The sequence below is a fragment of the Pleuronectes platessa genome, chromosome 14, assembly GCF_947347685.1.
Source record: "Pleuronectes platessa chromosome 14, fPlePla1.1, whole genome shotgun sequence".
Lineage (NCBI taxonomy): Eukaryota > Metazoa > Chordata > Actinopteri > Pleuronectiformes > Pleuronectidae > Pleuronectes > Pleuronectes platessa.
In genome coordinates, this window is record NC_070639.1 from 17,717,412 (window position 1) to 17,739,456 (window position 22,045).

The following is a 22,045-nucleotide window of genomic DNA, read 5'->3' on the forward strand; positions in this document are numbered from 1 at the left end:
CACAAGCAATGAGACTGTGGCTGGTCCACTCTGCTTTGCTTTCATGTGGGAGGTCTAGGGTGAGAGGCTCATCTTCTGTGTCCAGGAAAGCCTAATGCAACAGCCTGCGGCATTGTCTGTAGCTGTGATGGGGCCTATATCAAACTCTGGCAAGAGCAATGAAGTACATTCAAATGCAACAGGACCTCCCCATTCTGCTGTGCAGATGTTAATTCTGGCAAGTCCCTACCTAACAAAACCTGCCTTTTTGTCTCTGGTTGCTTAAAAAGCAGAGCAGCATGTATGACAAAGAAGAAACAAAGAGAGAAAAGAAAAACTCAGAAAGAAAGGAGGCTATGTTCAATGTAAAATATCATCAAAGTTTAACAGTATAAATTACAGTTGCAAATCTGAACAAGGACCGTGAAGTTGTTAAAAGTCCAAAGACGGGCAACATGTACCGACAACTCCAAAACGTCAGCTGATAGACTGTGAGTCCTCGCCTTCAGACACGTCTCACAGATCCACATTATTCAGTTCCAAGTAGCTACAAGAAAGTAAATAAGCCAGTAGATGAAACCATGAGGAGGATTCTGCAAACCAGCCTCAAATCAAACTGTAAACTTGCCTAGAAGAGCTCAAGGCCCCTACAACAGAATGACAACACCATCAATGTCACGAGATAGAACTGACCCTGAGGCCACAACACCAGATATTTGTCACGGTGACAGAGATATTTGAAGGCTGTTCCGTACTTAGTTAGGTGATCGAGCTCAACACCGTGATTGTGAACTAACTTTTAAGAGTTCACAACAAAAACACTTACTCCTGTGCCTCACTTCAGGCCAAGCAATCTCCCTTTTATAGCGCAGCTGCCACTTTGGAGCCTTGACAGATCCTCGCCATAATGTACTTCTCCACAGAGCTGGTCCTCCTGGTCTTTTGTGGGGGCCCTCGGACCGGTCCTGTTGGACAACACTGGCAACTGCCTGTGTCCGGAATGAAAGGACCAGGGTGGTCTATTCCAAACTACAACATCGTGCACCTGCTTCCAAAGCAGGACGACCTACAGCAAAGAGAGCCACGGCCAAGTACAGACTCACTAACTCCTGATTAGATGCCATGGAAAGTTTCTCTTCCCTTAAAAACACTTGATTCTTGCCATTCGGTACAGCTTTTTTTAGCAATGTCAACCAAAACTTTTAAGTACATATTCTGGAACTGAGACCTAAGGTCACTATCTCAGACTTCTGAGACTTGATCCCAAGCGAGGGTCAGGGAGCATTTTAACCAGGTGTGATCATGCTGAAAAGCCTCTGAAAAGCCATATTTTAGTGTCAATACTCTTTTGTTTGTCGTAATCTGAGTGAACTCTGCCACCCACGCTGCAGTGCAGAAAATCCAACCACCCCCAAATGTGTGGATGTCAAAACAGAACTGAGAACTACAATAATGATTGAAGCCCCAGTGGTTTCGACTCAGCGGTGCCTGCACACAGTCAAGAGACCTGCTCCTACATAATCAGATGACCCTCTGCCAGCCGGGCAGGACGCCTCCATGCTCCGCTTCAGGGTTTTGAGCAGCATATTAAGGCTGAGCACTGCAGCACCTCACATCCCCTCTGTGGGTCTGCAAAGGCCGGCAACACATGCTGCCGGATCTCATCACTCCCTGAGCATTTCATGCTAAGCTCTGTTACGGCTAATTGGTTGGTAAGCGTCCTGGGGCTTCAGTGCAGCACAAACCCACATGCACATACACAAACATGTACACACACACACACACACTGAGTATGTGTGGTGGTCTCTTGCAGCCTGCCGGGTCTGGGTCCGGTGCCAGGCTCCGTCTCGGGCTCTCCACAGAATAAAGAGCAGTTCTGTTCCCTGGGCCGGCTGCACGGGATTCAGCCACTGCTCACCCTCTGCTCCTCGGACAATATGCATTGTTCTTCTTTTTAATGAAGAAGAGTTGACGTGAAAAGTACGATGAGGGCAAGATTAGTCACTTCTTGGGTCCCATGTAGGAGAGCAGGAGAAGAAGGTGTCGCTGTATTCACACAAGTAGAGGACATGCTAACAAACCTTAAAGTTAAACCTTTCTTTTAGAATAAACTAAAGTGTAATACACTAATGTTCTTTATATGTAACTACAATTATTTTCAATCTGGCCAATAATCATTTCTTTTTTGTCAGTTCTTTTATTTGTTCATTGCTCCACACAAATCAACATTAGCAGAGACTCTACATTTCACTATAGAAACTGGAGAGATGAAATCATTGTTATAACAAATTCTTCAATGGGAATAACTGGGTTGAGATTTGGTGACTATAAAGAGCATAACATAAAGTTCAAACAATTCAGTGTGCAAACATCTGTATCTCACATATCTGATCTCGATTACTTAGATTGGTCCTTTAATTAGTCACCTATCTGTATGTGGAGAACACCTACATGTATGGATGGGTACAAATAAAGAAAACCAGCTGCCTGCTGCTGGAAACGAGATAGAAGATGGTTTCCACCCATAAAATCAAAGCAATTAGTGAAAAGATGCTAAAAAGCTTGATCAAGAGAATCAGGTAATTATTACCTCCCCCAAGGAGGTTCTGTTTTCATTCCTGTCCATCTGTTTGTTTCTTGGTCGGCTTGTCTGCTGGATTATGCAAAAACTACTGAATGGATTTCCAGTCAATTTGGTGTAAGGATGGGACGTCAGCCAAGAAAGAACTCATTAAATGAATTTGGTTTGTATCCAGGATTTCTTTACTATCTTTAACATTGCGATATAGGGCAGGTTATTATTTTACATTACAGCAAGACTCAAGACAGCTGAAAACTACTAGGAAAGATTTCAGGTTGATGGCATGTTGGTAAAAAAAAAAAATGTAGCAATGCTACCTTGGTCGTGCCAATGTGACAAATGAGACCTCCGCTGAACGTGAAGGCTACTCATGTGATTAATCTGGAGTAGATTTCAGATGCAGTGCCTCACAACACAAATAACAGCAGCTTGTGGCACTTCGGCAGCCTTTAAACAAAGCAGCTTAGATGTAATCTGGGCAGACTATTGAGACGAGCAGCTCCAACAACAACTAAGCCTATAGCCCCCATATGGCATTTCATCGAGAGATGGCTGTAAACATCTCCGCTTTCATGACCACACTGGTGATATTCAGCGATCGCTACGCTCCTGAGATTGAAGTGGGTGGTGTCTTGGACGTGGGCGCCGTTTAATTTGATGTCGGCTCCGCGGGTTAGCTGAAGCCGAGGAGCTGCCAAGAGGCCTGAGCTGCATTCCTGCTACACGGAGTCATTTTCCTGTGGTTCGGCGTGCAGCATGCAGACCGGCTCATGCTGTACATGTGACTCCCAGAGATTGATCGCAGTTATTTCACCCGCTCTCTGCCAGCGTGCTCTTTTAGGGCCGAGACAAAAAAAAATGCCACATTGAATCTTTGCTAATACCCTCTAATGGTCGGATAAATGACAACATTGGATTGATTGGGCAATGAGTGCAGCGTAAATTGATCTACCAGGATGTTGATATGAAAAGCTCTTAAGTAGACTCGCTGGGATATCGGCGTTGTGCTGTGCAGAGCGAGCATGAAGAGGGTTGTCCTGTGCAACCCATCTTTGTCTTTCAGGATGACACCAAAGCTATGGCAACCACACGAGAGGTGCAGGCTCACGAAAACACTTCCAAGAGTAACGGATGAGCCTTTCTACCCGGGCTGCAGTGGCAGAGAACAAAAGCGACGACCAGTAACGTTCATAACAAAACATCCAAAGCAAAGAAAAGCCTTTAACGCACATAGTTAATTGATTATTAAAAAAAAGAAGAAGTGAATGAATTCCTGTTTATGCCTGTATGGAAATCTAAACCCCTTTTGGTACTTTAAACAATGAGTGTTTGGATTTCAAATCAACCTCACTTCACAGCCAAGGTCACATGTGAATTAGCCACTCTTATCATGGCACAGGCCTTGCATTACAATTAGCCTCAGTCTATTTCCAAGACCAGCCGTGAGCCCCAGGGATTCACGAGACAGAGACTTCGCTCTGGGAGCTTTTTCTTTTTTGAAGAAAATGCCAACTAAGCTGGCAGTGAACCCTGATTTTGTTTTTCTCCAAAGTGCGACTTCAGTCATGCAGAGCCAGATCACTGAGTGACAAACCAAGTCACACCAGCTGAAAACACCAATATGCAAGCTGGCAAAAGCTGGTACGATGCCACACAAGCAGTTTGGTAACATCTAACTTTCTACCATGTTGATTGAAGGGGTTGAATCCAATTAAAATTATCCATTATTCAGTTCACATGTCTAAACGTGTTCTATATGTGGACTGCCAAGACACAATGGTGGCATTTTTTTGTTGAGAGTATATAAACTCAACTTGGACACGAGTTCAACTTCATTCTCTTAACAAAAGCCAATTATAAGTCAACTGACATGTCGATAGAAATTGTTCTTTATACCGTTTATACTCATCAAATATGGCCACTGTAACCGGACACAAACCCTGACCCTAGAACCATGTTTACCCTAACCCTATTCTGCATGTGCATCGAGGTCTGAATACATTTTATTCAACTACTTTTACCTTTTTTCCTCCAATTTAACGATAACGGGCTAACACTTGGATTCTGGTCCCAAAAATCTTTAACGTAACTCAACATTTAGAATCAGGCGTTTCAGGTTTTACATTATATTATATTAGCCATACAAAGCTCTTGCATGGCTGCTGTTGTTAACAACATTAACCACTGATGGATTCGACATATTTTGGCTACAAGACACAAATTCTTCACCTTTTACTGCTGAAACTCACAGTGACTAAGTAAAGGACTAGCATCCCAGACGATTTGAGAAAAGCCTGAAAGTACCAAACTTCTAATGGACACACCGTAGAGTTATTGTATTTGTAGGGATAGGGACTCAAATAACCTATAAACCTGAGGATCCAAGTTTACTTTACACTGTAGGAATTAGTCATACGTGTGGTCGACTCAGATGATGAAGCTCATGAGTCAGTGTTTGAAAGGAGTCACTGTGTGCATGTCACAGAATGTCCTATAGAGGAAATTCAAGGGTTCTGAGGAGGTGAGCGAGCGCTTCAGTGTGGTCGCACACAGCACAAGCCTTTAATCCAAAATAGTCTCCTGCTGTGATCAAGGGCTTCCCTGTTGATCAGACGTTAATCAAAGCATTGTGGGACCAAATGTGACGGAGCAAAGCTCTGTCATTAGCTGACAATATCACAAATGATTAATGAGCCGCTGACGGGGGCGGCCAAGTCCAATTAAACCCAGATTCATCAGTCCTGAGATGTCGGGGATAGAAAGACGAGGGAGAGGTATCATCTTTATCAGCTCTCATTAAAAACTGAAGGGAGGTCGTCAGCGTCACTCAGACCGGGACACATTAGGGTTTAAATGGTGGTAAATAACACTTAACGCTGTGATTACAGCACTAAAATCTTCTAATGCTGGAGGGCTTCCAACCCGCCAAGAGCTGAGGCATCACTCTGGCAGCAGGGAGGAGGAAGGGAGGGAGCTGGGATTTTCTACCAGGATTTTCTGACAGCCAGCGCTCGAGTCAGACAGGTAGATGTTTATATAACTACTCTAGAAAACACTGTGAGGTTTAGCTATGGATCTTAATCGTTTGTTGATCCGTGACATTCCCAGAGCAGAGAAAATCATCTCTCAAACTGTTGGAAGCGGGGGACTTCTTGAGGCAGACGTGATTAGGAGAAGGCCCCCAATCCCTCGGCAGCGTGACGTCAAAACCTCGGAAACAAAGTCTGCTGCCTCCTGCACATGATGAGACTCATCAGCGTGGGACAGGCAGCAATCACACGCCAACACAACGCTGTGACACACAACGATTCCACTTCCTCCCAAATCGTTATCAGCCGACACAAGAGAAAACGAAACCATCTTTCATATCGTCAGGACAAGTTTACAATCACGTGGCTGTAAGCGGCAGCTCGCTCAGGTCGAAATTCCTTCTCCTGAGCTGCTAATGTTTATGAGAGCGACAATCACGTTTGACCCACATTTTGTCAGCTCTCAAATTTCACCCTGTTCTTTCTGTGCAGACCTTTATCCACAGACTGGAGAGCTCTGTCCTGGAGAAAAACCCTCGTGATCGCAAAGAGTTATTTATCACTCGCAACTATGACCTAAAGTGATTATTTAAGGCACAATGGGAGAGGATGAATAACTCTGTTATGACCCAAGCTCTATGGTCCTTTCGAACCTCGTGATTACCCACAAATCAGTCAACAAAGTGTTGGAAGTGAAAGATTCAAAACTGTGTCTACGTCTTGACTATTAGCTTCTCAAAGTCTGAAGGATGTCTCCAGGATATCGGCCACGCTCGGCGTCCCCTCCCACCCAGGTAACACAACATGATTGTTGACAGATGCAGTTGATGCTTTATGATGCGACAGATGTTTGGGGGGGGGGAGGCTGGCATGCTGGGCACTTAGAGGCTTCAGTCCTGTTCCAGAGCATGGGCTCATAAAACCTGGAGGGGGGGGGGGCACACAGGCTGCCATAAAAGAAAAATAATGTGCCAGGTAATGACTGCAGGTGTCTCCGGCCACTGTACTTGGGAACTTACAGAAGCGTGGAGGATAAACAAGAAGGTAGTTTCAGACCTGAATGAAACTTACCAAGCCCCCCCCCTCCCAAAGTAAAGACAGATATTCTGGAGTTAACAGTAAAATATGATGGGGGGGGGAAACATCTCGAGCCTCTTTACACTATTCATCAACTTTTCTTTCCCCAGCTTTTCTTCCTGGACAACAAAGAAAAAGGGACTAAATGGACGAGCAGGGGTCCCACCTCCTCACACAGCTGTTTCGTCCCGGGACGCTGGAGCGTGGAGGGAACAAAGAGGAGACACGCACACTTCCCAAAACATTTTTTCGCGTTTCTTACCAGGACGATGGCGAACCTCTCCTCCAGCTCCGCGGGCTCGGGCACGGGCAGCTTCAGCGGCATGTTGTGTCCCCGGAGGTCGGCGTGCTGGTCCATGCTCCCCGCGTTCCCCATGTTGGACCAACAAGTACAACTTAGTTCTCGGTCCACCCCCCAGCGGCCACCACGTCCTCTCCTGAAGACCCCGACACGGTGGGAGTGAAAAACAAAAAGGAGGGGAAGTATCCACGCGTGTGTGTGTGTGTTTGTGTGTTTTTAAAAGTAAGAGCTCAGTGTTCCTCGCTGCTCTGGTTCCTCGGTGGCTTCTTCAGCGTGAGGCACATGTGAGGGAGGCGGCGGAACAGCGCGTCGGCTCCGGGCAGCAGCAGCGGCGGCGGCGGCGGCAGTGGAGGTGGCGCTGCCCCCGGTGAGGCATGATCACGGGGCAGAGCTGGGAAACTTGTACTGGGATCCACACGGAGCCTTTCCCCCCCACCGGTTTTCTTCTTCACCGTTATCCGTATCTTGCACAATTCCGGCTCCACTCCCAGTCTGTAGTAGTGACGGCGATCATGATTCACGCTTGTTGCAGTACACCCCCTCCCTCCGGTCGGCTGGGCAGTGACTCTCCTAATCCCTCCACCGCTGAGCAGCTAGTTAAAGAGGAGGGGGTCCTCACTCACACACACACACAGACACACACTCATCCCTTCCTCCTACAATGAGCCCTTTCACACACACAAGCCTCCCACTTCTTCTTCTTCTTCTTCCTCTTCTTCTTCTTCTTCTTGGGGCGTAGCTCCCAAAGCTGTAGTTAAGGGGGACGATATTTTTCGGTGATGCATTGTGGTACTTTGAGTCCAATGTGACAGACATATCCCCCCCCCCCCCCCTCCATTCCCTCAAGGGCCCCTGGGCAGGAGGCCCCTCAGCCTGGGGAGGGGGTGATTCCAGGGGCTTTCCAGGGGCGTATGAAGTGAGTTCATTACTTCCTCCTTGTATGTGTGTGTGTGTGTGATGATCAACACGTTTGCTCAACTTGTTGCATGTGATGTAATGATCTATTGATTATTGGACCAAGGCCACTAGATGTTTAGCAACACAATACACTGCTCAAGACATTTACTAAAACCATTAACTATCATATCAAACTGTTTTTTCCAACAGAGAAGGGGAATCGTGTCTCTCTCGTCAAAGACAGATATGTAAAAGTGTTAAAATATATAGTCTTAAATAGTCTTATCTCATGTTTCAGGTTTCCCAACTGATCATCATGTAAAACAATAGTTTCCATTGTAGCCTGTGTATGTACAGATTAAGATCGATGACGCGTGAAATTGAGCTAAAATATCTCGGATACGAACTCTGCCAGCTTGCAAAGTTGGAGCTAGAAAAAATCTTTGAGAAAATGTCATCCGAGGTGTTCTTTGACTTTTGAGACTGGTCCATGTCCCACATATTAACATGGAGGAGGCAGGGTTGATGAGCTTCACAGCAGCCAGCCACCAGGTTGGTGATCAAGATACTTTGTTTTCTTTTTGAGATCTGTCACGTCGGCCATCTTTATACACAATCTCAGGTCATATGAGAACGGCACAGGTGGTACTGCAAACACGTTCAGTGACACAACATGGACATCACCGGGACCTTGAATCAGCTGAAGCCTCAGACCTGTGATGAACATGTCAACTGATGTGAGGAAGTTCCCACTAATTCAAACTGCTGCACAAAAACAATGAGTTGTTGTTTCAAACCAACCATGATAAACAGGAATTTCAAACCAACTCCAGCCAAAGCAGAACAACTGGACTTGGTCACGATTAACTGAGGTCATAATTTTAATTCTAAAATTACTCCACCCAGGAAGTCCTTCCAGTTCCGCTTTACCTCCCACGTGACATGTTGACTTGCTTTGGCAGGACAATCTCATGTGTTACTAATAATGTTACTTCTGTCTCCTCTCCATGTAAGTGGCCAGTGAACCATGACAGTGAGACAATATCCACAAAGGATCATGGAACGGATGCATCTTGGCAACCTGTGTTTAAAAGTGCATTAACAAATTACTAATGTAAATAAACCACACATGGTTTTAAACCTTACGGTAAACAGCAGATATATCCTGAGACCAAGCATGTATGGAAACGTGAACATGAAAAGAAGATGATATAAAGGACATTTAAACTTCATTAACAGAAAGTATGATTCAGATTTCTCCCTTCATGACGTGTCATCTCTTGTGTGTATCTGTTAATCTGTGTGACAAGCCGCCGCATGCTGGAGCATTGCTCCAACAACAACAAGTTGTATTTAATTGAATTGCACTGTTGCTTATAAGTGTTATTGTGTTTGTTTGCTGTATGTTGTACTTTTCCTATCTTCGCAGGGGAACCACCTTAACCCTGTGGATCTCTGGTAAATGAGGAGTACATTTGATTTAATTGACTCTAAACTTGGAGAGAATATGTTATTAGCTTCACTTTTACTATTCTCTCTACTCTCTAACATCTGTCCTCAGAAGAACATCATTGGAGCAAAACCTTTGGTGGGTCTCTTTTTGGTATTTCTAATATATGTCATATATATATACATATATATTTAACATTTTTGAAAAACCCCTAAAATGAAATTGCCTCTTCTCCTTCTCCTTCTCCTCTTCTTCTTCACAACCATTTGTTAGTGTCATTGAAGATGTACGAATCCCTATGAAACTGCTGTTTTGTAGAAAAAACCTATCCGAGTCAGACATGTTTATGCTTCCTTGAGATCTTCAACATGCGTTAGTATGAAATCCGATCTGCTGACAGGGTGGAGGCCGCATTACACACCAGAGGGTGACGTCAGCGTGCAGAGCTCTGGAGACGATCCAGAGGCTCTCCAGATGCACAGTGCTTTCATTCACCACGCCGGGCCGATTCGGGGGGAGGGTGTCCTATCTGAGGTAATGGCTGCCTGGCCACACTGAGGATGCGAAACACAGCTGACTGACCTCATACGATCATTACGTGTCCTGAAGTTGATCTGCTCCGTCCGACCACCCCTCCCCACTGTGTTGTGCACGTCACATGTTTAACCCCTGCAAATGAAATAAGTCTATATCTTGTATATTACAATTACAGTGGTCTACACTTCAATCATTATAAAAGCACTTTTTCAGTACATTATGATGTCACAGTGAAGTGGAGCTGTGTCCTTTAAAATATAAGATATAATCACTTCCTCAATTTATCCATTTGGAGATTTTTCTGAATGTCTCCCATTACTACCACAGCAATTCCTCAGTTATGGAAGCTATGCAACTGTCATCAATTAAAAATGGTATGTGACATGAATAACTTATATATTAGCGATCAAATATATAAATATGTATATATATTTCTAAGTATAATCTAGTTTCACTGATGTGCATGTCAGCATTTTGAATAAAACATAGGCTATCAAAACATTGATTCAACAAATCTATGTATACTCATATCCTGTAAATGTATTTTTACTTTATTTTTAGTGGTCCAAGGCCTGGACAGAGAACCAGGCCTGTACGACCTGATGCACATCAGATGATGTAATTCTGCCCTCAGTCGTCATATCAAAGTCTCCAAATCAACCGTCCCAACAGTGTGTGCATGGGATTTGTGTATATAGAAGTATGAGTGGTGGTGTATGAAGTATAAGTAATTCTGTATGAATATATGCATGAGAATGGGTCAACGTAAGTCCTGGTGTAAAGCGTTTTGAACATAAGCTCTAGGAAGTACAGTCCATGTACCATCCAGGTGCAGTATCACAGTCTCAAAACAGATTTTGACATAAGGACCATTTTCAAGATGGCGGTATAAGATCAGGTAATAAAAGCAGGATCCCCTGAACATTAGTATCAAAGAGTTACATTACTACTGAGTTAGTTGTAAAAACCAACTGCCTCACACTGAAGCGTGGACCAAGGGAGTTAAACCCAGAGAGATCGTAAATGATTATGCAACGATCTCTATCATATACTGACACGGGCCTATTACAATAAACAGATGCATGTGACTGCGTAGTTGGATTAAATCCATCCATTCTCTTGTCACAACAACAAACACATTGTCCTGACTGTACACTGAAAGTAGAGCAGCACATGACATATGAATGAGCTTTAAAGCAACAATAACACAAAGTGTCTCTCTATTAAGTGCAGTGGGAAAAAAACTACTGGGGTTAGTGTGCTGCCTCACGGGCATCACTGACGCAGCTGATGGTGACGCAGCAACTGTAGAAACAGGAATGAGCTGATGAGGGGAATCTGGCCTGTTGATGTGTGCAGCCTATATGATGTGATTTTTCTTCCAGCACTTTCTATGAATCTGTCCTCTTTCCCAGTCAGGCCTCATTTTGAGTCAATTGTTACATAACTCGAGAAAATAAAAGCACTAGTCATACATTTTGTCTAAAATATCAGAAGTTTTGCGATTAACATTCTGCATTTGAGCAAACACATCTTATTCTTCCAAGAGGACATGCACTAGAATCCAGAGTGTCTGAGATGTATGGGCGGAGGGGGGGGGGGGGGCACCTTGCAGCTGCATCTCTGAGAGGTCTGGGGGAAACACAAGTGGCTCCATAAGGAAAAATAAAATGCAGAGGCGATGCCAAAAATAAAGGCAGCACAAACGGACCTCTGTGTGCAGCACGTCGCAGAGTTCACTTGGCCGCTCAGATTGGTAACATCTGTGAAATGAAGTTGGTTTGAATAAGAGGAGGCTCGTGAAGTTATGGCCTGCACAATGCTGGAGTGCAGGAGCAACAAATGTGTCTTTGTGTTGTGAATTGTTGGGCGGGGGAATTCAACGGGGTCATACATATATAGGGCAACGATGCCCTCTGGTGTCTGTAGAGCGTGTTGCCCTCTTGGAATGAGAGCTTCAGTTTAAAAAATGACACCTTTATTTTAAGAGACATGAGTTATGTAATGTTTGAGCAATTCCCACATTTCAGGGATTCCCACATGAAAACAATCTTGTTTTAACGATAACAAAGCTTGATCACAGAATATTTATTCTGCCATGACACATAATCAACACTCAGTCAGCAGTGCTCCCTCTATCCAAGTCCTTTTAACAGCTGCACGCTTCCCACTCAAGATGTAAATGTTTTAATTTGCCCTGCATTGTGTAGTGCTGCATGGCTAAAATATTCATTAAATAGCAGATCCACACAAATTGGAAGCCACTCAAGAAGCTGAGTATCAAACTATATTTATTGTATACAGTATAGGGACAACGAATAATGTACAAAAAAAAAAAAGGTGAAATATCTGCCAATGTCACCCTGCAAATCTATCATCCTTTTAAAAATGATGGACGTCCTTACAAAACATGATTTCTACCGACCGACAAGTCCAACAAACTAATCTGTTGACAATATAAAGAGATTTGAAACAGATGTATTAAAATTGGCAACACAGCAATGACTTCATATTTATACAATGAAATATATAAGATTAAGTGGACTGCTAAAGGTGACACAACTACATTTTGTATATTTGAAAAAGATCCTGAAAAGATCCTGAAAAGGTGGGATAAGACCAGTGTTACCGAGTCAGCTGCCAAAGCTCTTTCATCTAACGTTTTTGGTCCAGAAACCAACCATAATTTAATTACCAGTTAGTTGAATCTGTGTCTAGTGTGACAGCATTGAGGTAAAACATCAATATGGATCTTTCTCTGCACGAGCATTTTTTCCATAGAAACTGTAGAAGATAAATGGGCACGAATTTATGAAATTATTTTAATTGTTGCTTAAAAATAACACTACGGAAGGTTTATTACATTAGAAACATGTCATAAGAGCTTTCCAATCTCTGGAGACAATCATTACCTCCGATGAAACAGTTTATCAGAACATAAATTAAAATAAGTCCAGCCTGAATTTGAATGTGCGCAAGAAAAAAAGGAAAAGAAAAAGATTTTGGTTGATTCCTGTGACATGCAGGATGTCAGGTTTTGTTTTTTTATTGAAAGCCATATCTGATTTAAAATTGAACATTTTTAATTATTAATTTGTGAATAAAACAGCTAAAAGTCACGATTTGGCTTCCAAAAAAAAAGTTATTTTGTGAACAACACTGTTAGCAAAGCACAGTGAAAAAAAAGAAATAACAAAAATAAACAAATATAGCATGAAAATATGGTGTGGATGTTCTTCCAGGAGCAGAGTCCACATTACACTTAAGAACCGACGCCTCCTGTCTGTTGTTGAAATACATCAATAGTGTCTTCATCCTCCATCTCCAGCTGTGAGGACAAGACAAGTTACACATCGGTCATTCAGCAACACAGAAATACAGCACAGTATATATAGATCATAATATTTACCCTTAGCAACAAGGACTTTCAGAAATTAGTTAATAGAACTAGAAGCGAAAGAGGTCAATAATTTAACTTCTTATTTTGTACAAATTCACTTCATGTCTGCGACAGTTGGTTGTGTTTTGGAAGCAGTAGTTGAGTTGTGTTAAATGAACAATTCCCCCCCCCCCACTTTCTCAACATCTTACCTCCCAAAACTTAAACAATCAAAAATACAAAAGGGAATACCGAGGCATTTTTAGAAAACAAAAATCCAGAATTTTGTTTGAAATACACATACATTTTTAAGTTACTACATTACTAAATCATGCTTTAACCACACACTGATCCCATAATTCTCAACCTTCAGTGGCAATTAGAGCTCTGAGTTATCAAGGTTAAACCTGCAACTTCTGCACAGCCAGATTTGGGGATATTATCCCAATTGACGTACATATCCTTTCCTGCTCCATCAGACTGAGAGTGAAGTGTATGAACTGCCATATTCAGTTCTCCCCATAGATGTTGCATGGCAACAAAAAGTCTAGGTTTCGGCTGAGATGCTCTCATTGACAGTTAGTCGTGTCCAGTAGCCACTCAAGCAAGTTGTCTTGGCTGTAAACTTCTGCTCAGTGTCATGCTGAAATACAAACACTGGACTCGTTGTGGGCTAAAGTAAGAAGTCTGGCAATTCTATCTCGCACATTACATTCTCTTTTTTTTGCATGCGTGTTGTGCAACTGTCTTAGCAATTTCCCTGCAGGGATCAATAAAGTTTTCTAATTCAGATTATTTGGCTAAATTCATCCTTCCCCCAGTTCTGACCAATCTCAAGGTTTCAAGCACGTAATTGGCCTGATGGCACTATTACCATACTTCAACAAGGGGGTGGTGTTAGCCAGGTGATGAGAAGTGGATAGTGCATCTATGAGTGAATGTATCTTTTAAATGCTTTAGAGTCAACGACGTGACAGCCTCAAGCAAAGAAAGAATGTCATGTTCCAGGGACTCTACATATGACGATAAACATTTTTAACTTGAACCATTGGGATATTGGTCAGCCCTTCCCTTCTGGTCACCCATACAACCAACTGTTGTGGAAGGGATCTTATTTATTCTAAATTATTGCAAAACGTTTTTTTGGGAGCAGTCCCTATACACTGGGATTTTCATATGTGAATGGGAAGCATTTAGATTTAGAAATCTACAAGAAAACTCAAAGTAACACTCCTTTCAAACAATTAAAATGTCCTTATGATCATTATATGGTCCTATTAAACACAAATTATGGATAAAACCGTTCTTCATGGAGTCAGTTGAGGCTCAATATGACCATGTTAATAAATGCACTTTAATTGCTTAAAAAGAAAAGGAAAAAACCCTGGAGTTTTGCAACCAGAAGGACTTATACACCAACCATTTATCTGTTTATTACAGCGGATGGATAACTAGGTGGGTTCAGGGTCAGTCTATTTTTGGTTGTGGAGCCATTTTAATACTAATCACTGAATAATTAAGTTCCACCAACAGCCTGACTGTTAGTACGCAAACGGGTAGTAAAGGATCTGTGGCACAGTGCATGCTAACGTGCGAAGGTATGTCATCTATTATGTTGTGAAATGAATTTAAACCATGATAAATATCAGGAAACAACAACTATAACGAGTACAGTGCATCTTCAAAACTCAAACATCATGAAGAGTGTGTTCCACCAACCTGTGAAGGTGTGTCCGTTTCATTAATCGGCTGTCCATCGAACCTAAACCGTATCTGTCGGATTGACAAACCCTGGAAGACACACAAACACACACACAGTCTCCGTTAGCAGCTGAGACAACACACACGACCCCCGGGGGGCTGGTGGGTGGTTCGGTGCAGACGGAAGTTACCTGTCTTTCGCAGTATGCCTTCATTAGTTTGCTGAGCGGAGTGTGCCTCTTGATTTTGAACTGTACCACCGACCCGTCCTGACCGGCTACCTTCAGGTTGATGTGGTCGTTCTCCGTCTTCACTCCTTCCTGCAACAACAAAACCCGCCATCATTATCATCACATTCACCATCAGCAACCCACCGGTAACGTCTCTAAACTCAACGGCAGCGAACTACAGCAGTGAGCTAGTTTAATTCAGCCCCGTTTACCGGATGAGCTCGGTCCTGGCGGAGGGTTTCACCGGCAAAACACACTTAGCGCTACACACTCTCCCCCCGGGGGTTAGCATAGCAAGCTAGCCATCGCTCAAACTGGCGCATAGAGCCACAGTGGCGCAAATGAAAAAGAAACGCGCATATCATTCATTTCCCTACAAACCCCTCACGAGCCTCGACTGCTCAACTCGAGGCTCACACTAGCGTGTAGCAGCAGCGGGGTGGGGGGGGGGGGGTCGCGACTGGAGGGGGGCGCAACCGACTCTGCGCCTAAATCCAAAATATCCGCAAATCGCTGAACCTTTGTTTTCTCCATCTACCCGCTCAAATGCGGCATATGTAGCCTGGGAGCACACTTAGCTTAGCTGTGCTAGCTTTAACGTGCTGCCGGCACCATTGGCGCTAAAAGAGCGACATGAAACACGACGCAGCTCCGGAGGAACCCCGCACTGACCTTTGGCTTTTCTTCGGACATCCTGCTGCGTGTTCCCGGGGAGGATCCTGAGGTGTAGCGGGAGACGGTTTACGGTGAAGCGGCTCGTCAGCTCCTCCGGCTCTTTCGTTTTGGACCAGGGGCGCGCGCCGAAATTTAAAATGTGATTCGACCAACGGGGTCACGTGCTCCTCTGTGCATCGGGGCCGCGCATACGTGAGCGCGCAAGGTCGTTTTGCGCGCTCCCGCGAGTTAGCTGAAGGAAGACCAAGGGTGAAACAAAAGGTTCCTGCTGCAAAATAAACCTTTTAATCCAGTCAAATCTTAACTTAATGAACAGGCGTCTTTAAGACGCCTGTTTTAAAGACGCCTGTCTTTAAAACATTTTTTTTTAATATTATTAGTTATAGTTTGAAAATGGTATATATATATGTGTGTTTTTGTTTTTTTTGTATTCTGTGTTTCTACATTTGCCCACTGTACTGCTATTGGTTAAAAAACAAAGTGTTAATGATAAAAAACAAAAACAAGTTGAGGATCCAAACAGTTAAAATAAGACTTCTTTGCACCCTTCAGTCTTACAAATGCAGATAGTCTAAAATAGGCTATATATATTCCACGTATAAACATGTATCTATAGTGAATTTTTTTTTCCTGGTCAAGGACCACAGCACGCAAACTGTTGTGTTACCATCTGAAAGTCGGGACAGGAATAGGGTAAGAACAGTTTATATCGCAAAGCCGTCAGGTTTCTAAACTCGTAGTCAATTCATGTCCAATAATCCTGTGCATATCTGTTTTCCTGCCTGTTCCCCACTATTTTTTCCCTCACTCACGTCTGGAATATGTGCAATAAATCATAGATACACATTCCATACAGGCAGTTGTCACTACATTTTTATCCTTGAATGTTACACTGCACCTCTGAATGTATATAGTTTGACAATTGTATTGCATTTGACTGTTTTCTACTTCGTTTGTGTTTTGATTTCATTATTGCGCTGTTGAGCTGACTTGTTTCTTCTGGTCCAACACCTTTCATTCATAATGTTGACCCGGTGTTAACGTTCACATGAAAAATAAAAGCATAAGAAATTCACGCAAGTCACAAAAACACGCAATTTTGTTAATTTCATTTAGAAATGTATTGTCACATTTGGTTTTCAATAGCTGAACAAGAATAAAATGCTTCACATGTAAATCAAGGACAAACATTTAAGCTCTCAATCTTATTCCGGTATTGCATGTTACAAATAAACCTCAATATAAAAATAACAAATAAGCTTTCGACAGGAATGACGATCAGAAAAATATAATTAAGAGGAAACTGCTGTTTTAAAATGCCACTTAAGCATCAGCTACATTTTATGCAAATACTGTTTGCTTGTTATGGTGGACCATAAGAACACATGCAGTTTCCTGTGTGGAGAGAATAGCAAGTTAAGTGAACAGATTTTCAAACAATCGTTCACATCAACATGAAGACAGAAAAAATATTATAAGCCCGAAGCGCAGGTATAAAAAAAAGAAAGAAATATTAGGTGAACGGAACACAGGTGGAAAATGTTGCACTTTCAGTCGAAAAGGTTTCAGAACAACTTGGGGACATCGTTGAAATCAAGCTGAGAAGAAGAGAATCATTGCTGTTTTTCTTCTTGCGGACGCAGTTTGGATTACGACCTACAAAAGAGGAATGGAGAAAAGATTAGTTTTAATTTGATGGTTACAAAAGTGGGTAAAAAGCAATCATTTGTCTTTTAGGTTTACAAAACTCGATATAGTCATTAGCTTTCAAATTTAATTAATGTGTATCAAGTATGTGCAGTGTATTTTTTCTCCAGTAGAGGGATATTGCTATTATTATTTCAATGCTACATCTTTCTCTTGGTTGATAGAGACCTTTTATAACAGGTTCTTGTTTCATCTACTCAGATTTTATTATTACTATTATTATTATCCATTTTATCTTATCATCCCCAACCATGTTTTTAATAAATTTGCAACAGTTTTTTGTTTAACACTTTAAGCATCTGCCAAACAGTCCTATTCCATGTTTCAAATTTACATGTACTAACCCACTCAAACGTCACAAACAATGAATGTGTCTCACCATATTTCGACCTGACTGCATCGTGTCTCAGAAGCATCACTGTGCCTCTGAAATGGGAAGAAACACAAGCAACTTTCTAAGATAACCGGGAACACTGACCAATAAAAAAGATCAATAAGGACACTTTAGCAATAAAACAAGCAAAAAGTATTAAAAGAAGTAAAAAAATATGAAAACCTTATTCATAATCTAGGCTGAAATGATGCATAGGCCAACATGATAATGATGAATAAAAATGAAAGTAAATAAACCTGGTTAACAGATGGACTCAATGTGTGGGCAATCCATAATGTGTGTGGTGTTGGAGAGATCTGTTTGCGGATTGTTTTTGTTAAGACAGTAACAAACTAATAAAGTTTTTTGCTAAACATCTGAGTATCTAATGATGTATTTGCTTTCTTACCAGCATTCCCCATCTGGGTGTCTCGCTCCATCCTTGCAGCTTCTTTCTTGCTTCTGGAATAATAAAGTATGCAGGTACATCAGTATTCATCATTGTTTTAATTGCAATTAAAATGAAATAGTTAAAATAGTGTTCTTACAATTCAAGCAGTCCAATAATCTGACCGAATATGTCAGTTTCCCCTCAACACTCATTATTAAGTTAACTCGTTTTTGAAGGCCACGTCCTCATAGAGAGAGCAACGTTATTTTCAGAGTTAAACTGCAGCCACAAATTCTGGCAGGCTTCAGGAGACGGCGGTATCAGCCGAGCCTGGCAGAAAAACAACCCATTGTGTTTCCTCCTCCTCCTCCTCCTATGCTGAACCAGATTTCTCGGCCTCCACTTCACGAGACTCAATACTTACCCAACTCTTGGTTGACACCTGAAGCAGCAGCAGCAGCAGACGAGGACAATGGCGATGATGAGGAGGCTGCCAGCCACCGCCAACAGGCCGATGAGCAAACCCTTTAAGTTGACTGTATCAAAGACAGACGCAAAAGAAATGTTAACATCCATATGTCAGGGACGCTCAGATCCAATAAATACACATAACAAAGGTTTTCTCGGTTAGACTCTATTTGATATCTGGGTGTTCTAGGTCTTGGTACAGTACACGATATCCACTTATTTTTATTCAAATTAGTAGGTTATGGCTCTTCTGAAGAAGCACCGTAATTAGTAAGCAAATCCTTAATTCAAATATTTATTATCTCATAAGATATCTTGCAAAACCATGTCTGTAATTTGAGATTATTTTCATTAATGATTGATTCAAAGAATTGTAAAACTTCTAAAATATAAAAAATAGTCAAATAAAATTCCCCAAAATCCACAAATTCCAGCAGCTCTGTATGAAATCTTCAAATTGCTTAAAATTATAAAATTCACCACCGGGTAGCAAAAAGAAAAGCAGCAAATCCTGATAAACAGAAGCTGTAATTTGAGCATATCTGTCTTTTTCACTATAAAGATGTCCCACAAAGAATCTAAATATCAAATGCGTGCAGGGTGAACCCAGATGAAAAGTCTTACGCCAGCACACCCCCCATCGTGCCCAATCCAAAGGACAAATGCTGCTGGGGGGCAGGATGGACCTCACTGGGTAGTTGATGCATTGTTTGTTTAGTCCACACCACAAACACTGCAACAGATACAACAACGAATGATGAGCGCCAAGAGACAACCGAGGAACTCATTTGTATAAGTCTTTTAGGATAAGTTTCAGGAGACTCACATTGACATCCCGCAGACACTCTACACAGCTGGTGTTGGATTTTGTGGCACAAGGATCTGAAAATGAGAGAAGTCACAGTGGGTTCTAGTTTTATGGATGAGTACAGGCCCTGCAATCATTATGTAAGTCTGAGCAGGTCTGGGAATAAAGTTAGAAGGAAATAAGGGGAAATAAAATAAGAAATCTGATAAAAATCTCCCTGTAAATTCTATCCTCTCCCCACATGGGTAAATCATTACCAGAAAAGGCAACCACATACAGTCAGATTGACACTTTCCCACCAGAAACACTAGTGTAAAGTGGGCTTTCTGTAGAAGTCAACACATGTCCACAAACAGTGCAGCCTCTACAATAACTTCAGATGTTCATCGTTCCTTCTACATTCATGAAAATCCATTAAGCCCACAGTCACGTGACAGCCTCCTGACCTGGACCAAGCAGAGCCCATCAGCCCCAGTAGAGCAGAGCGAGGAGAAGTCACTTACCCGGAGCTGGAGGAAGAGTCTGCGCCTCTACGCTGAGAAACAAGCTGAACAGAGTGAGGACAGCTGCGGCCACTAAGGCCCTGCTCACTAGGGCCATCATGGAACGATTGGAAACCATTCTAGAGCGTGGACGTGAAGGTCACCAACTACAACAAGTCTGGAGCCACAGAGGAAGAGGATGACGTCACAAGCTCCTCCTGTCCAAACAGCTGGACACTGAACACAGGGTTTTATACATGAGAGGAAATGTGTGAAGGAGGTTTTTTTTCTTGATGCTGTATTTAACAAACCAACATAAAACCCTTCAAACAAACATGTCGATGTTATGTTAAAAAAAAAATTTCAAATACTATGCGTGACTCTATATTTTAACATTATAAATGGATATATATATACATTATAAATATATATAGATATATAGATATATAGATAAATAGATAAATAGATATTTAAAGATAGATATAGATAGACATAAATATACTATAGATATATATAGGGGCAGGTATAGATATAGAGATAAATCAAAATAGATATAGAGTTATAGGTATACGGACGGGGGGAAATATGTATGTAAATCTAATTAAAGTTGTCAAACGAGGCTTACCTCCTTTTGGCAGTAGGTGGTGCTATCACCTACAGTTTAATAGATCTGTTCATTTCAAAATCACTCTTGTTTCTCTTCAGATCCTAGATCTTTCACCTTTGCAATAGTCTAAGTCAAGACATCAAAGGAATCTATGACCACTGACACTGTGACATTAAAGCAAACTGAGATCAAGGAAGGTTACACGGCTCAGCTTTTAATCGGTCTTCCCCAATTAACTTGTTTTTGATCATTACAGATCCTTATTTGAATTGTTCTGTTGTTACTTTTGGAAAAACATTTCTTTGTATCACCACCCTTCTACTGCACAACATGGGTCAAAAAGGAGCCGTATTCATTTCCAGTTATAGCATGCTATATGTTTGAAATAAATGTATTTTATAATTTTATATCAAATATCTTGTTTTAACTTCCACAAATCATGTTTATTTTCTTATTTTATAAAAATCGTGAATTTTGTATTTCTACAAAACTTTTACACATGGGTTCATTCTGACACAATATGACCCATGCAGTATGTCTCCACTACGGAACGCCTACCATTGATTTCACACAGCTGTTTTTGCACATCTGGTGCATGTGAGTCTTATTTACAATTCATTACTAGTCAGAAAGAGAACTATGCACAATGCTACCTCGCTGTTAGCTAGCTAGCTTATTTTCTGGCAAGCTGACCATAGGTAGATCGACAAAATAAAGCTCGAAATATAACTGTATATACTTAATAGACTGATTGATATGCATTTGAAACTATGCTTTTGATTTTCTTTATCCAGAGTGTTAGTATGGCTGTTTGCAATCATTTCAGACTTACGCTTGATGAGGAAAATGAGGAGACAACTCTTTGTAGATCTTCTACAGGATCAAGCTGGAGCAGTAAGTGAGTCTTGGAATCCAGCTCTCCTAAAAGAAGAAGGCTCCTTTGATGACATAGGAGACTCATCTTCTTTGTCATCACAGGTTCTTTTGATCATACTCTATGTCATCAAAAGATGATGATTTGGAATCCACCAAAAGAAGAAAATATAGTCTTTAATATATTCATCATTGAGACAAAACTTTTTCAACTTTGTTAATCATCGTGGGGTTTCGCAGTTTATAATAATAGACTTTTTCTTTATAAGTTCTTAGGTTGGTGTACAGTGATTACTGCCTATTATGATATGGTTTCATATGGTTGTTAATGGAATTTTCTCATCGCTTAAAGTTTCAAGAAATAAAACAGTTTAACTGATTTAAGATCAAACTATATACTGATTTCTCTGTATGTGCAAAGCATCAGAAGTATGGAGTATTTTGCGTTTAAACGTGCATATAGACACTAACTTATATTCTAGGGACGGGAATCGGCAGGG

The 22,045-nt window shown here is 41.8% G+C and overlaps 3 protein-coding genes across 6 annotated transcripts in view; all 3 read right to left on the minus strand.

Moving 5' to 3' along the window:
- Positions 1–7,271, minus strand: part of fmnl2a (formin-like 2a) — a 51,300-nt gene extending 44,029 nt beyond the window's left edge. For all 4 annotated transcript variants that reach the window (XM_053440196.1, XM_053440199.1, XM_053440197.1 and 1 more), the window contains exon 1: positions 6,929–7,271. In XM_053440196.1, the coding sequence (XP_053296171.1) occupies positions 6,929–7,042 (114 nt within the window). In that variant the 5' untranslated portion in view covers positions 7,043–7,271. The remainder of the gene's footprint in view (positions 1–6,928) is intronic.
- Positions 7,272–12,659: 5,388 nt separating this feature from the next.
- On the minus strand, positions 12,660–15,992 carry LOC128456140 (small ubiquitin-related modifier 3). The gene is made up of 4 exons (XM_053440208.1): positions 15,834–15,992; positions 15,123–15,251; positions 14,950–15,021; positions 12,660–13,179 (listed from the first exon to the last, which is right to left on the minus strand). The coding sequence occupies exons 1-4, from the start codon at positions 15,852–15,854 to the stop codon at positions 13,114–13,116; spliced, it is 288 nt and encodes a 95-aa protein (XP_053296183.1). The 5' UTR covers positions 15,855–15,992; the 3' UTR covers positions 12,660–13,113.
- Positions 15,993–17,958: 1,966 nt separating this feature from the next.
- Positions 17,959–20,183, minus strand: LOC128455484 (pituitary tumor-transforming gene 1 protein-interacting protein-like). Its single transcript, XM_053439156.1, has 6 exons — positions 20,087–20,183; positions 19,602–19,657; positions 19,400–19,508; positions 18,732–18,843; positions 18,326–18,378; positions 17,959–17,969 (listed from the first exon to the last, which is right to left on the minus strand). The coding sequence occupies exons 1-6, from the start codon at positions 20,181–20,183 to the stop codon at positions 17,959–17,961; spliced, it is 438 nt and encodes a 145-aa protein (XP_053295131.1).
- Between the last annotated feature and the right edge of the window lie 1,862 nt (positions 20,184–22,045).